Source organism: Lethenteron reissneri, chromosome 12 (genome assembly GCF_015708825.2).
Source record: "Lethenteron reissneri isolate LAM-NWPU_2019-01 chromosome 12, ASM1570882v1, whole genome shotgun sequence".
In the NCBI taxonomy this organism is placed as follows: domain Eukaryota; kingdom Metazoa; phylum Chordata; class Hyperoartia; order Petromyzontiformes; family Petromyzontidae; genus Lethenteron; species Lethenteron reissneri.
In genome coordinates this window covers 13505431-13518256 of record NC_083790.1, presented here as the reverse complement: position 1 = coordinate 13518256, position 12826 = coordinate 13505431, and the positions used below count along the sequence as shown (strand labels likewise).

The following is a 12826-nucleotide window of genomic DNA, read 5'->3' as shown; positions in this document are numbered from 1 at the left end:
TACGTAGACGACACCTTTGTCATCTGGCCACATGGCCGGCCTGCTCTAGACCAATTTCTCGACCACATCAATTCCATACACCCAGCCATCAGATTCACCATGGAAGTCGAAAAAGATGGCAAGCTACCCTTTTTGGATGTCCTAATTAAAAGGAGACCTGATGGTTCAATGAGCCACTCTGTCTACAGGAAAGCCACCCATACGGATGCTTACCTAAAACCGGATTCCCACCACCATCCATCCCAGAAGAATTCCCTCATCAAGACTCTATACCATAGAGCCCAATGCATTTCCGACCAGGAACACATTGCCAGTGAACTCAAACACGTACGCCAAGCTCTTAAGGCTAATGGTTACTCCGACTACACAATCCGCAAGGCCATCACTCCAACCATCAAGAAGGATCCTGTTGAGGAGCCTTTCAAGACCATCACCTTACCCTACATTGCTGGGGTCACAAAAAAGATCTTCAAAATCCTGACTAAACACAAGATCCAGGTCCGATTCAACACTGTACATAAAATCCGTGATCTGGTCCCGTCTGTAAAAGATGTGGTTCCAGACATACAGTACCCTGGCGTCTACAAACTAAGTTGCCTCTGTGGTAGCAATTACATTGGAGAAACCAAACGACATGTCTCGGACCGCATCCGTGAACATAAAGCAGACCTGAAACACGGTATGACAAACACCTCAGCCGTAGCAGATCACTGTTACAATTCAGTGGGCTCACATGACATTTACTTCTCCAAGACAGAGGTTCTCTGCAAGCCATCTGGCTATCATGAGAGATTCATTCATGAGGCGATCCACATATACAAACACAGAGACAATTTCAACCGAGAAGATGGATTCTGGCTTAGCAATCATTGAAAGGACAAAATAAACCATTTCGGATCTTAACTGATTGTGTTCACGTTTACGGTGACTCTCAGACCGCGTTCCACTCACTGGCATTGTATTCTCCGCAGGGAATGGATTCTTTGCTCTGCTACTCTCCCATTGTCATATTTCGTTGCTGCCTCTTAGTATCTTTCACACGACGGTCAATGGTACAGTGTATAATAACAAATAGTATAACATTTATATGCTTAATACAATGTACAAAGTAATATATAGTATCGTAATTGTATAGTGAATATATAGCAGTGTGATATACATTAGGGTGGTTAGAATAATACATAGTGTAATATAACAATGTATAAGGTATAGGGTGGTGTATAGTAATACAGTATATAATTTAATGTTGGGTTTGTCTATGGCAGCATATAGTACGGGGCAGGCCTGTTTGATGTAAGGGAAAAAAGTTTAGCTGGAAGCATATTATATTTTTTGCGACATAGAATTGTAATGTATTACTTACTGTTAGTAGCTCAGCTTATTGGAGAGTATATTTAGTATACTGATGATACTATGAAGTTTATACTTTAGTTTATTTTTTTTACGTGGTTGTTTGGTTGCTGCAGCTGCATACTATTCACATTCCTTCCCTTTGTTGGTGCTGCCCCTGCCCCTGCCCCCTCCCTTTGATGCTGCTAATCCTGCATAATGCACGGGTATAATATGACTTTGAAAACCCCCCGCCCACCTCCCACGCATTTCACAATTAGCACTATTCGCATTCCTGCATTTCCCATAAATATGCTAAATTCCTCTTCAAATGCAAATTCTTTTGTCAAGGCTCTCTTCCTCCTCCCTCACAGCTTAAATAGACACTCCAAGCCTAAGACGTGTCATTTAGACTCTGTCTTATCGACAGACATGTTCTTCACCTGAGGATGGGTGCTTGCGTTGTGGCTGAAACGTCGTGAGAATTATTTTATTATGTTTTATTTTTATTATTTTATTACTTCCCTTCTACGTGACTTTACCGAAAGAACCAAGAAGATGAATTCATTGTTTATTGGTCACATCAATAGATTGGAAGCACTAAGGTGATGCCACCTCAAGCAGGTCATACAAACAAGTAAGATAAAGAAAAATGCGTTTCGAGTATTTCGCTGCAAAACATTTCCAGATGATAAACCACTTTGTTGAGCTATCATTTGTGGCCAGATCACTTCTGAAAAAGGTTAATATAACTCAGTGGGGCTTACCTCGTAAATTAAAACATTGTTAAGTTTATATATGTGGTCTGGGTTCGTGAACTAAGACATATTTAATTCACACCAGCGACAGGCGCTACGTGTCGTAATGGATTCGCGTCGAACTAGGACCCACACACCGAACGAAAAGTTTGCTTTCACCCAAGATTCAAATGCGCCGAGATTGACGGAATGTGTCGGTGCACCTGCGAGATGGTTCCACATTGAAGCAGCTCTGCGTGTGGCCGTGAAGCGGCTGGAAGGCATTGCTGAGATCGCTCGCCCAGCCCCATGCATATTTACCGTGGATGTTGCAGAGGTAATCCCGCATCCTCATCACCATGTCCGAGCGCGTCCTCAGGTTGTGCTGCATCTGACTGCTGCGCAAATCCAAGTAGCGGTACTTCATTCTCAAGGCTTCAGATTTCTGTGACACAAAAACGAGCTGTTAACAAAGACAACGTCGACTTATTTTTCTTTAAATACGTAATGGTTAAGTTACAGGTGTCATGAACAATGGGTCAAAACCATTTCCTGTGGCCTCCACCTTCACATTCTCCACAATAACAACCAAGATGTCCAGAAAATCTGGATTGGCATTAAAGGGTGGCCCTGCTAGTGTGACTCTGCATGATGCAACCAGTCAATAATTTGCTTGCATTGAACCAATGTTGCTGAAATTATGCACTCTCAAATCGGCGGTGCGGCTGATGGGATGAGTAAAAAATTACTTTGATGTGGATACGTGAAGAAGGTGTCACGGCTGCTCGTTTGCGCCTTGTGACTATTGCAAGGCAGGACGGGACAGAATCGTGTATCGTTGTCTGCCATTTATGTCAACGTAACGAATAGGTGCAAGTGTCGGCAAGACCTTCGTAAAGTCATGTATTTCGAAGGGGAGAGTCTTGCTGCGGTTGAGAAGGCGCGCCCCCTGTACCTTCACCTCCACCGCCCCTGTCGCCATGTTCTGTCACACACGGCGCGGCGCCTCCGTTACCTCGCTCCACGAGCCTCACACCGCGTGACTGTTCGAAGAGTAAAGGCAATCGTGACCAAACATTCACGCATTTCACATAAACGTGGTCACTCGAGCACTTTTGTTAGTTGGCGCTCAAAGCAGTGTGAACAGTAGAAATGCAGATACCGGAGACCATAAACATGGTAAGTCATGGGGTGGTAATTCAAACCATCCAAGGACGCCATTCGCATGTTAATTTACTTGACAGCAAAACCCACACAGCAGTAGCAGCAGAATTGCCCATCGGAGCCAACACAAAGCAACTGGCTGTGGCCATAGCAAGAGACTTTAATGCGTAGGGAGGTTTTGTTTTGCGGAAAGCCTCACTCGCCTACAGGCAACAGTAATTAAAATCCAACACTTTCTGTGACTTGTGATAAACCCGGCATAACAGGAGAATGCGTGCAGGCTTGGGAGTCCCCATACTCTAGAGGTGAGCCCTCTCCATATGCAGGCTCCCAGAGGCACAAGGCAGCAGTGAACATTCATGACTGTACTGTACAGAATTAGAACAAAACTGGTCTACAGTTGTCTCTTCGCTTCACTGCTGCCTAAAGGGACACGCACATTATCAACACTTTTGAGTTGGTGGTCTAGACAAAACTATGGTCGACCAAATCAGCTATTTTGAGCTGGTGGTCTGGACAAGGCTGAGAGCATTGCACATCTAATGTGGCCGTCACATGGCAAATGCGCACGGTGTATGGACGGACGTCGTGCCTCCATGCTGCGTGTGAGCAGCACCTGTGCGTGCCGCCACTGATGTTTGTGTCTGAGGTGCACACATTCTCCTCCCGCGATGGGTTTTCCCACCGTGCACACAAAGGGCTGAGTTTAGATTATGAGTACGGATCTAGAAGTGTATTAGACAGACGCACCGCCCAGTCTGCAATTTGAACGAATATATACTAAGGAAACCTGACAATATATTGAAAATGTTAGAATTATGCGAATTACTTATTTGTCAGATTCGACGCTGCGGAGAGAAATAACGACACCTTTGCACGGGTTCTCAGGTTACGTTTTTCTCGTGGATTTGCTTTTCCTGACAGATGGAACACGTGCTGCGAGACTCACGGGGTTGCTCTGCCCAGGCGGACGACGGACAACGACGCCGCTGACACTCACCACCGACTCCACGGGCACCTCAAACAGGCACAGCCTGAGGGCTGAGAATGCCTGCATAACACATTTGCAACACATCGCATTGTTAGAAAATGCAAATGGGAACCCATCATATCAGCAGTCCTCTGCGTGGCCTCAACGTCACGCTAACTGATAAGAGGCAGAATGGCTAAACGTCACTGTAACAACAAGTGCATTATTGATTATTCGGCATGCAATCATCAGGCTCCCAACATTATCCGGGGGTCCCGGACCAATCTGGCAAAACCGGAAAAAAATACTCCAAAGGCTGTAACTAGTCTGGCGATCGGCACCGTGTGTGACGGCGATCGGCACCATGTGTGTGACAAAAAAAAGTAGCTATGCTTGATTTTAGTGTCAAATATTATGCATAGTACATTTTACACTACATACAAATTAAACTATTAAAATACTGCATGTATATACATCACCCCATGCAGAGTCTTCAAGATTGAAGTGGTATGGTATAGTAAATACAGTAGCTTTTAAAAGTGGGATGTTTATTTGTCTATTTGTATATTTATTTATGCCAATGGCATGTAGTAAACAAATTTAAAACACTAAATTCCATAATACAACATCTAAAAACATGTCATGCAAGAATATGCAAAAATAAGCTATTTTGAATAATGATGATTGATTATTTGGCGTTTTTTTTTTAAATCCGGCACCCTTCCCCCCCCTAAGCTACCAGATAACTGATGATTCTCCTGTATTTAGTAGTGACAAGAGCTGAAATTAATCTCTTTAATGCACAATCACATCTTGTGTGGCTCACCTCTCCCTCGGGCACCACCAGCTGGGTCAGTCCTTGGAAATCCCTCAGCACCACAAACTGCGCGTTTCTGTTCAATGCAACATCCACGATGAAGACAAGCCATCCACCCATACCGTGAGCTGTCACCAGGCAACAGTCGCAACAACAGAGCTGTTATGCTATCCTTACCTAGTTTAGAGATTCACATTTAGTTTGTTAAACACAGACGATGCAAAACGATCAGCCTTGTAAATCGAGTCCTCGACATGGGTGAAGCGATCAACGGGGGACATTCAGAGCAACCACGGTAGTAGCGATGAAGAGTGATAAGGAAGTGACTGACCGCCGGGGTGAGTGACTTAAGTAAATTAGTGAGGGTCGGTTCATCAGTCAACCTGACGGAACACGCTCAAGTCGTTTTCAGAAAGGTGAAACACGCACGACAGGGTGGAACATTACGTGAAGAGCCAAAGTTTCCTCGAAGCTACTAGTGGTCGTTTCAAGCAGTGGCACTTGCTGCTACTCACCTCTGGTACTGAATCCACCCGAACAGAGTGACCTCCTGACCCACGTGCTCCAAGCCTAGCTCGCCGCACGTATGTGTCCGTCTCAAGAAGCTGTTGACACCTGCAGGTTCAGTAGCAGACACAAGGTGCGTACATTTCTATACAATTCACATCAGAGTGTTTTTTTGCTCAAATTAGCATTTAGGTAGGGGGCTCATCCCCTGTGTAGAGCCCTGAGCAAGTGGTGGAGATTACATATTCCTATGGTGAGAGAAAGTTTCTCCAAATGACGATCACTGTAGAACAACGATGCGACGATAAAAGTTACAAATTCCCAACGAGGCAGGCAAAGCAAACGGGCTCTCACCGAGGCTACACAACCACCAGGAGATCTTTTTTTCTAAAAATGTGCTTGGAGTAATAAATGCATCAAGATCATTATAATAAATTTTATATTTATATACGGCGCTCACTCAAGGCGCTTGACATAAGTTGACAAAACGACAATTGAATGTAGTTGACAGGGGTGTTACTCTACGTGAATTGAGGAACGAGTGGCAGCGTTTGAGGTGAAAGTGTTCATCAACAGCCCAGACATCACCGATGATGTAGTCATTTTAAGAGCCAATGGTAATTAACTCGAGAACACGACCAAATAACTTTACGAAGGCTCAGGTTATAATATGATGGGGTTCAAGATAAATATTGGCAGAACCTGACGCAATGAGTTCACTGGACGTTCATAAAATGACCATTTAGTGGAAACCTGGAGTGTCTAAAATAACCACGCGCTCTGTGTGTGCGTGACTACATGGGCCTGAAGCACCTTCAGTGCGGCACGCAACCGTGAATCGGCGTTTCGATTGTCACTGGCTGGCTCCAGTGAAGGCGAGAATGTGCGGCAGGGTGCAGGAGGAGTCGGCACGACGCTCACGGGCTGATCAGCGCCGCCTCGCGCTCGTTTAGAAAGGGCCTCTCACCATAGTCACAACCACAATCACACACACACAGATAACACCCCCCACACACACACACAGGGGTAACCCCCCCCCACACACACACACAGGATAACCCCCCCCCCACACACACACAGGGTAACCCCCCCCCCACATACACACAGGGTAACCCCCCCCCCACAGGGTAACACCCCCCCCACAGGGTAACACCCCCCCCCCCACAAGGAAAACACCACACACACACACACAGGGTAACACCCCCCCCACATACACACACACAGGGTAACACCCCCCCCACACACACACAGGGGTAAACCCCCCCCCCCCACAGGGGAAACACCACACACACAGGGTAACAACAACAACCGCCACGACGCTTGTGCCAGGCCAAGTGTACCTTGAGGCCACGTGAAGTGTCGAACGCCCGCTGGCAGGAGGTCACGGGGCAGACCCAGCAGGTGCCACGGGTCGACTGACCGAGATGACCGAGATGACTGGCTGATGCACCACCTGTGCCCCCTACTGTACCAACTCGCTGTGCTTTAGCCACCCGGCGCTCCGCTCGTTGTTGTGAGCGTCGCTCCTCCGCCCTCCGTTGTTGTTGGAGGGCGACTGCCTCCAACTGCCCAGTAGCGTCCTTCACGAGCCTCCTCCACTGAGGCCGATCTTGACACCGCTGGTACCAGTCATCGGCAAGTCCACTCAGCTCCACGTCCTCCTGTACCACATCACTCCATCTCTTCTCTAGCCCGTGCCGCACCCGTTTAGCCCCCTCGATCCGGCCGAACAAAAGCTGTTTAGGCATGCGGTAGCTGGGTATGCGGGCTACATGACCCAGCCAAACCAGCCTTGCCTGCCGGAGGAGCTCACCGATGGGACTTTGCCCAGATCTTTCAAGGATTTGTGAGCTCCTCACACAATCTAGCCTGGTTAAACCCAGGATGGATCGTAGGCAGGCCAGCCTAAATGTTTCCAACCGACGAAGATGCTCCATTAAGGGGGTCCACGTTTCGCAAGCGTAGAGAAGGGAGGGAATGACCGTGGCCGAGAAGACCTGAAGCTTCGTGCGGAGCGACAGACCAGGTAGCTTCCACACAGCGTTACGCAACCGATGAAAAGATATTGCCGCTCGACTGATTCGGAGTGAGTCCTCTGCTGATAAACTGGAGCCGGTCATAAGCACACTGCCCAGGTATGGGAAACTCTCCACCCTCTCCACAACTGCCCCATCACCGATTGGGAGTTGTGGGGGTGGAGTGTCCGATGGTACAAAATACCCAGGCAGGTGCTTAGTTTTGGTGGGGCTGATGGAAAGGCCCCACCTCCTAGTGGCACGCTCCAGTCTCAGCAGCAGCGTCTCCAACTCCTCTTCTGAATAAGCAGCTATTACCAAATAATCGGCATACACAACGTGGTTGACCAATAGGGAGCCATCCCTTGATCGCACCCGGGCGTCGATCAGCCTCCCATTATATCTGTACCAAACGGAAATTCCCCCGGTACAGCTATTGAAGGCTTCACGAACTACGCAGTCGAAATAGATGTTAAATAATGTGGGAGCCAGAGGACATCCCTGTCGCACCCCAAGGTGTACAGGGAAAGGCTCCGACTCCCGGCCACGTAGTTTTACCCGGGCCCGCTCACCATCATGAAGGTCCTTAATGATCATGAGCAGAGGGTCAGGGACTCCGAAAGCACGAAGAACAACCCAGAGCCCAGGCCTACTGATGGTATCATAGGCCTTGACCAGGTCAATAAAGCAGAGATGTAGGTCTTGTTGGAATTCCCTACACCTCTGCTGTAGCAGACGGACAGAAAATATGGCATCTGTACAGGACCGCCCTTTCCTGAAACCGCATTGGGGTTCCGCAAGCCTCTCCTCAGCGTGCCTAGCAAGGCGATGTTGAATAATCCTTGCCTGGACCTTTCCCGGCACACTGAGGAGTGAGATGCCCCTGTAGTTGTTGCAGTCTGTGCGGTCCCCCTTCTTAAAGAGGGGGACCACCAGGGCATCCTTCCAATCCTGCGGTACCCGTCCAGCGGTCCAGACTGTTGTTATGATGTCATATAGGGCAGTCTGTGCACAAGCGCCACCCTCCCTCAGCATTTCGCTTGGGAGATCATCTCTGCCCGGTGCCTTTCCTGGTCTCAGACTCCGGATCGCCTTCAGTACTTCCTCAACAGATGGCACCTCAGCCAGCCACTCACAGGGGGTGACCTCCAATATTTGAGGCACCGCAGCCTCAGCAGGGTTATCCCCACTTTGTGCCATGATGTTTTCCTGGCTGAGAGATTTTCCCTCCCCCAGGACCTCACAGAAATGCTCAGCAAATCTGCAAACCTGTTCCTGGAGGTCGGAGATTGGATCACCGTTTTTCCCCTAATGATGGTAATAGGTGTGGAGCTGCAGGTTACTTTTTTGATGGAGTTAAATAGTGATTTGTGATCGCGGGCCACTGAGGCAGATTCCATCTCCTCAGCAACCCGTGACCACCACTCATCCTTGCAGCGCCTTACGGCTCTCCGAACCTCCGAGCGAAGGCTGCGGTAAACCTCCTCATTCTCTGACGTGGGATGCTGTAGCCGATGAGAGTGGGCCTGTCGCTTTTTCTCAATTAACCTGAACACCTCCTCTGTCAGCCAGGGTTTCTGGGGAGGTCTGGACCGCGTACCCAAAGCAGCCATTGCAGCTGAATGAGTCACAGTCTTAAACCTCGCCCATTTACCCTCGACATCAGGTGGAGTGGGGGACGATGCCAACCCCAGCTGCAAGCGATGATGAAATTCTCGCTTGCAACTTTCATCAGCTAACTGAGACCAGGCCACTTTTGGTTGGAATGGGATCTTGGGTGTACACCCACCACCGGAGTGGAAGAATGGCAGGCGCATCTTACAGATGACTAGTTGATGGTCAGAGGGCAGATCAGCTCCACGGTAGGTCCTGGTGTCAAGGACATGGGCTCGCATCCCCCCCCCCACACACACACAGGGGTAACCCCCCCACACACACAGGGGTAACCCCCCCACACACACAGGGGTAACCCCCCCCCCACACACACAGGGGTAACCCCTCCCCACACACACAGGGGTAACCCCCCCCCCCCCACACAGGGTAACACCCCCCCACAGGGTAACACCCCCCCCCACACACACAGGGGTAACCCCCCCCACACACACAGGGGTAACCCCCCCCCACACACACAGGGGTAACCCCCCCTCCCCCCACAGGGTAACACCCCCCCCACAGGGTAACCCCCCCCCTCCCCCCACAGGGTAACACCCCCCCCACAGGGTAACCCCCCCCTCCCCCACAGGGTAACACCCCCCCACAGGGTAACACCCCCCCCACAGGGTAACCCCCCCCCCTCCCCCCACAGGGTAACCCCCCCTCCCCCACAAGGTAACACCCCCCTCCCCCCACAGGGTAACATCCCCCCACAGGGTAACCCCCCCTCCCCCCACAGGGTACACCCCCCCCCCACAGGGTAACCCCCCCCTCCCCCCACAGGGTAACATCCCCCCACAGGTAACCCCCCCCTCCCCCCACAGGGTAACACCCCCCCCACAGGGTACCCCCCCCTCCCCCCACAGGGTAACACCCCCCCACAGGGTAACACCCCCCTCCCCCCACAGGGTAACATCCCCCCACAGGGTAACCCCCCCTCCCCCCACAGGGTAACACCCCCCCCCACAGGGTAACCCCCCCTCCCCCCACAGGGTAACATCCCCCACAGGGTAACCCCCTCCCCCCACAGGGTACCCCCCCCACAGGGTAACACCCCCCCCCACAGGGTAACACCCCTCCCCCCACAGGGTAACACCCCCCTCCCCCCACAGGGTACACCCCCTCCCCCCACAGGGTAACAACCCCCCCCCCACAGGGTAACCCCCCCCCCACAGGGTAACCCCCCCCTCCCCCCACAGGGTAACACCCCCCTCCCCCCACAGGGTAACCCCCCCTCCCCCCACAGGGTAACCCCCCCCCTCCCCCCACAGGGTAACACCCCCCACCACAGGGTAAACCCCCCCCTCCCCCCACAGGGTACACCCCCCCCCCACAGGGTAACCCCCCCTCCCCCCACAGGGTAACATCCCCCACAGGGTAACCCCCCCCCCCCCCCCCACAGGGTAACACCCCCCCCACAGGGTAACCCCCCCCCTCCCCCCACAGGGTACACCCCCCACAGGGTAACACCCCCCTCCCCCCACAGGGTACATCCCCCCACAGGGTAACCCCCCCCCTCCCCCCACAGGGTAACACCCCCCCCCACAGGGTAACCCCCCCTCCCCCCACAGGGTAACATCCCCCCACAGGGTAACCCCCCTCCCCCCACAGGGTAACCCCCCCCACAGGGTAACACCCCCCCACAGGGTAACCCCCCCCTCCCCCCACAGGGTAACACCCCCCTCCCCCCACAGGTTAACACCCCCCCACAGGGTAACCCCCCCCCTCCCCCACAGGGTAACATCCCCCCACAGGGTAACATCCCCCCACAGGGTAACCCCCCCTCCCCCACAGGGTAACACCCCCCTCCCCCCACAGGGTAACCCCCCCCCCTCCCCCCACAGGGTAACACCCCCCCCACAGGGTAACCCCCCCCTCCCCCCACAGGGTAACATCCCCCCACAGGGTAACATCCCCCCACAGGGTAACCCCACCCCCCTCCCCCACAGGGTAACCCCGCCCCTCCCCCCACAGGGTAACACCCCCCCACCGGGTAACCCCCCCTCCCCCACAGGGTAACACCCCCCCAACAGAGTAACCCCCCTCCCCCACAGGTAACACCCCCCACAGGGTAACACCCCCCTCCCCACAGGGTAAACACCCCAGACCCCACAGGTAACCCCCCCCACAGGGTCCCCCCACAGGTAACACCCCCCCAGGGTAACCCCCCCTCCCCCCACAGGGTAACCCCCCCCACAGGGTAACCCCCCCCCTCCCCCCAGGTAACACCCCCCCACAGGGTAACCCCCCCCTCCCCCACAGGTAACATCCCCCCACAGGGTAACATCCCCCCACATTAACCCCCCCCCTCCCCCACAGGTAACACCCCCCTCCCCCCACAGGTAACACCCCCCCCAGGTAACCCCCCCTCCCCCCACAGGGTAACCCCCCTCCCCCCACAGGGTAACACCCCCCCCACAGTAACCCCCCCCTCCCCCCACAGGTAACCCCCCCACAGGTAACCCCCCCCTCCCCCCACAGGGTAACCCCCCCTCCCCCCACAGGGTAACACCCCCCTCCCCCCACATGTAACACCCCCCTCCCCCACAGGGTAACCCCCCCCTCCCCCCACAGGGTAACACCCCCCCCACAGGGTAACCCCCCCCTCCCCCCACAGGGTAACCCCCCCCCCACAGGGTAACCCCCCCCTCCCCCCACAGGGTAACATCCCCCACAGGGTAACATCCCCCACAGGTAACCCCCCCCTCCCCCCACAGGGTAACACCCCCCTCCCCCCACAGGGTAACCCCCCCCCTCCCCCCACAGGGTAACACCCCCCCCACAGGGTAACCCCCCCTCCCCCCACAGGGTAACATCCCCCCACAGGTAACATCCCCCCACAGGGTACCCCCCCCTCCCCCACAGGGTAACCCCCCCCCCCCCACAGGGTAACACCCCCCCACAGGTAACCCCCCCCTCCCCCACAGTAACACCCCCCCACAGAGTAACCCCCCCCCCTCCCCCCACAGTAACACCCCCCCACAGGGTAACCCCCCCTCCCCCCACAGGGTAACCCCCCCCTCCCCCCACAGGGTAACACCCCCCCACAGGTACCCCCCCTCCCCCCAGGGTAACCCCCCCCCACAGGTAACCCCCCCCCTCCCCCCACAGGTAACACCCCCCCCACAGGGTAACCCCCCTCCCCCCACAGGGTAACATCCCCCCACAGGTAACATCCCCCACAGGGTAACCCCCCCCCTCCCCCCACAGGGTAACCCCCCCTCCCCCCAGGGTAACACCCCCCCCACAGGGTAACCCCCCCCCCCCCACGGGTAACACCCCCTCCCCCCCTACACCCCCCCCACAGTACCCCCCCCTCCCCCCACAGGGTAACACCCCCCCACAGGAACCCCCCCCTCCCCCCACAGGTAACCCCCCCCTCCCCCCCAGGTAACACCCCCCTCCCCCCACAGGTAACACCCCCCTCCCCCCACAGGGTAACCCCCCCCTCCCCCACAGGGTAACACCCCCCCACAGGTAACCCCCCCCTCCCCCCACAGGTAACATCCCCCCACAGGTACATCCCCCCACAGGGTAACCCCCCCCTCCCCCCACAGGGTAACCCCCCCCCTCCCCCCACAGGTACACCCCCCCACAGTAACCCCCCCCTCCCCCCACAGGGTAACACCCCCCC

At 54.2% G+C, this 12826-nt stretch overlaps 1 protein-coding gene across 1 annotated transcript in view; it reads right to left on the bottom strand.

The window, feature by feature from the left end:
- Positions 1-12826, bottom strand: part of DARS2 (aspartyl-tRNA synthetase 2, mitochondrial) — a 31690-nt gene that overhangs the window by 17355 nt on the left and 1509 nt on the right. Inside the window, exons 2-6 of the mRNA XM_061550267.1 lie at positions 5533-5669; positions 5027-5093; positions 4180-4281; positions 2956-3051; positions 2388-2511 (exon numbers count right to left, since the gene is read on the bottom strand). Coding sequence (XP_061406251.1) covers positions 2388-2511; positions 2956-3051; positions 4180-4281; positions 5027-5093; positions 5533-5669 — 526 coding nt within the window. The remainder of the gene's footprint in view (positions 1-2387; positions 2512-2955; positions 3052-4179; positions 4282-5026; positions 5094-5532; positions 5670-12826) is intronic.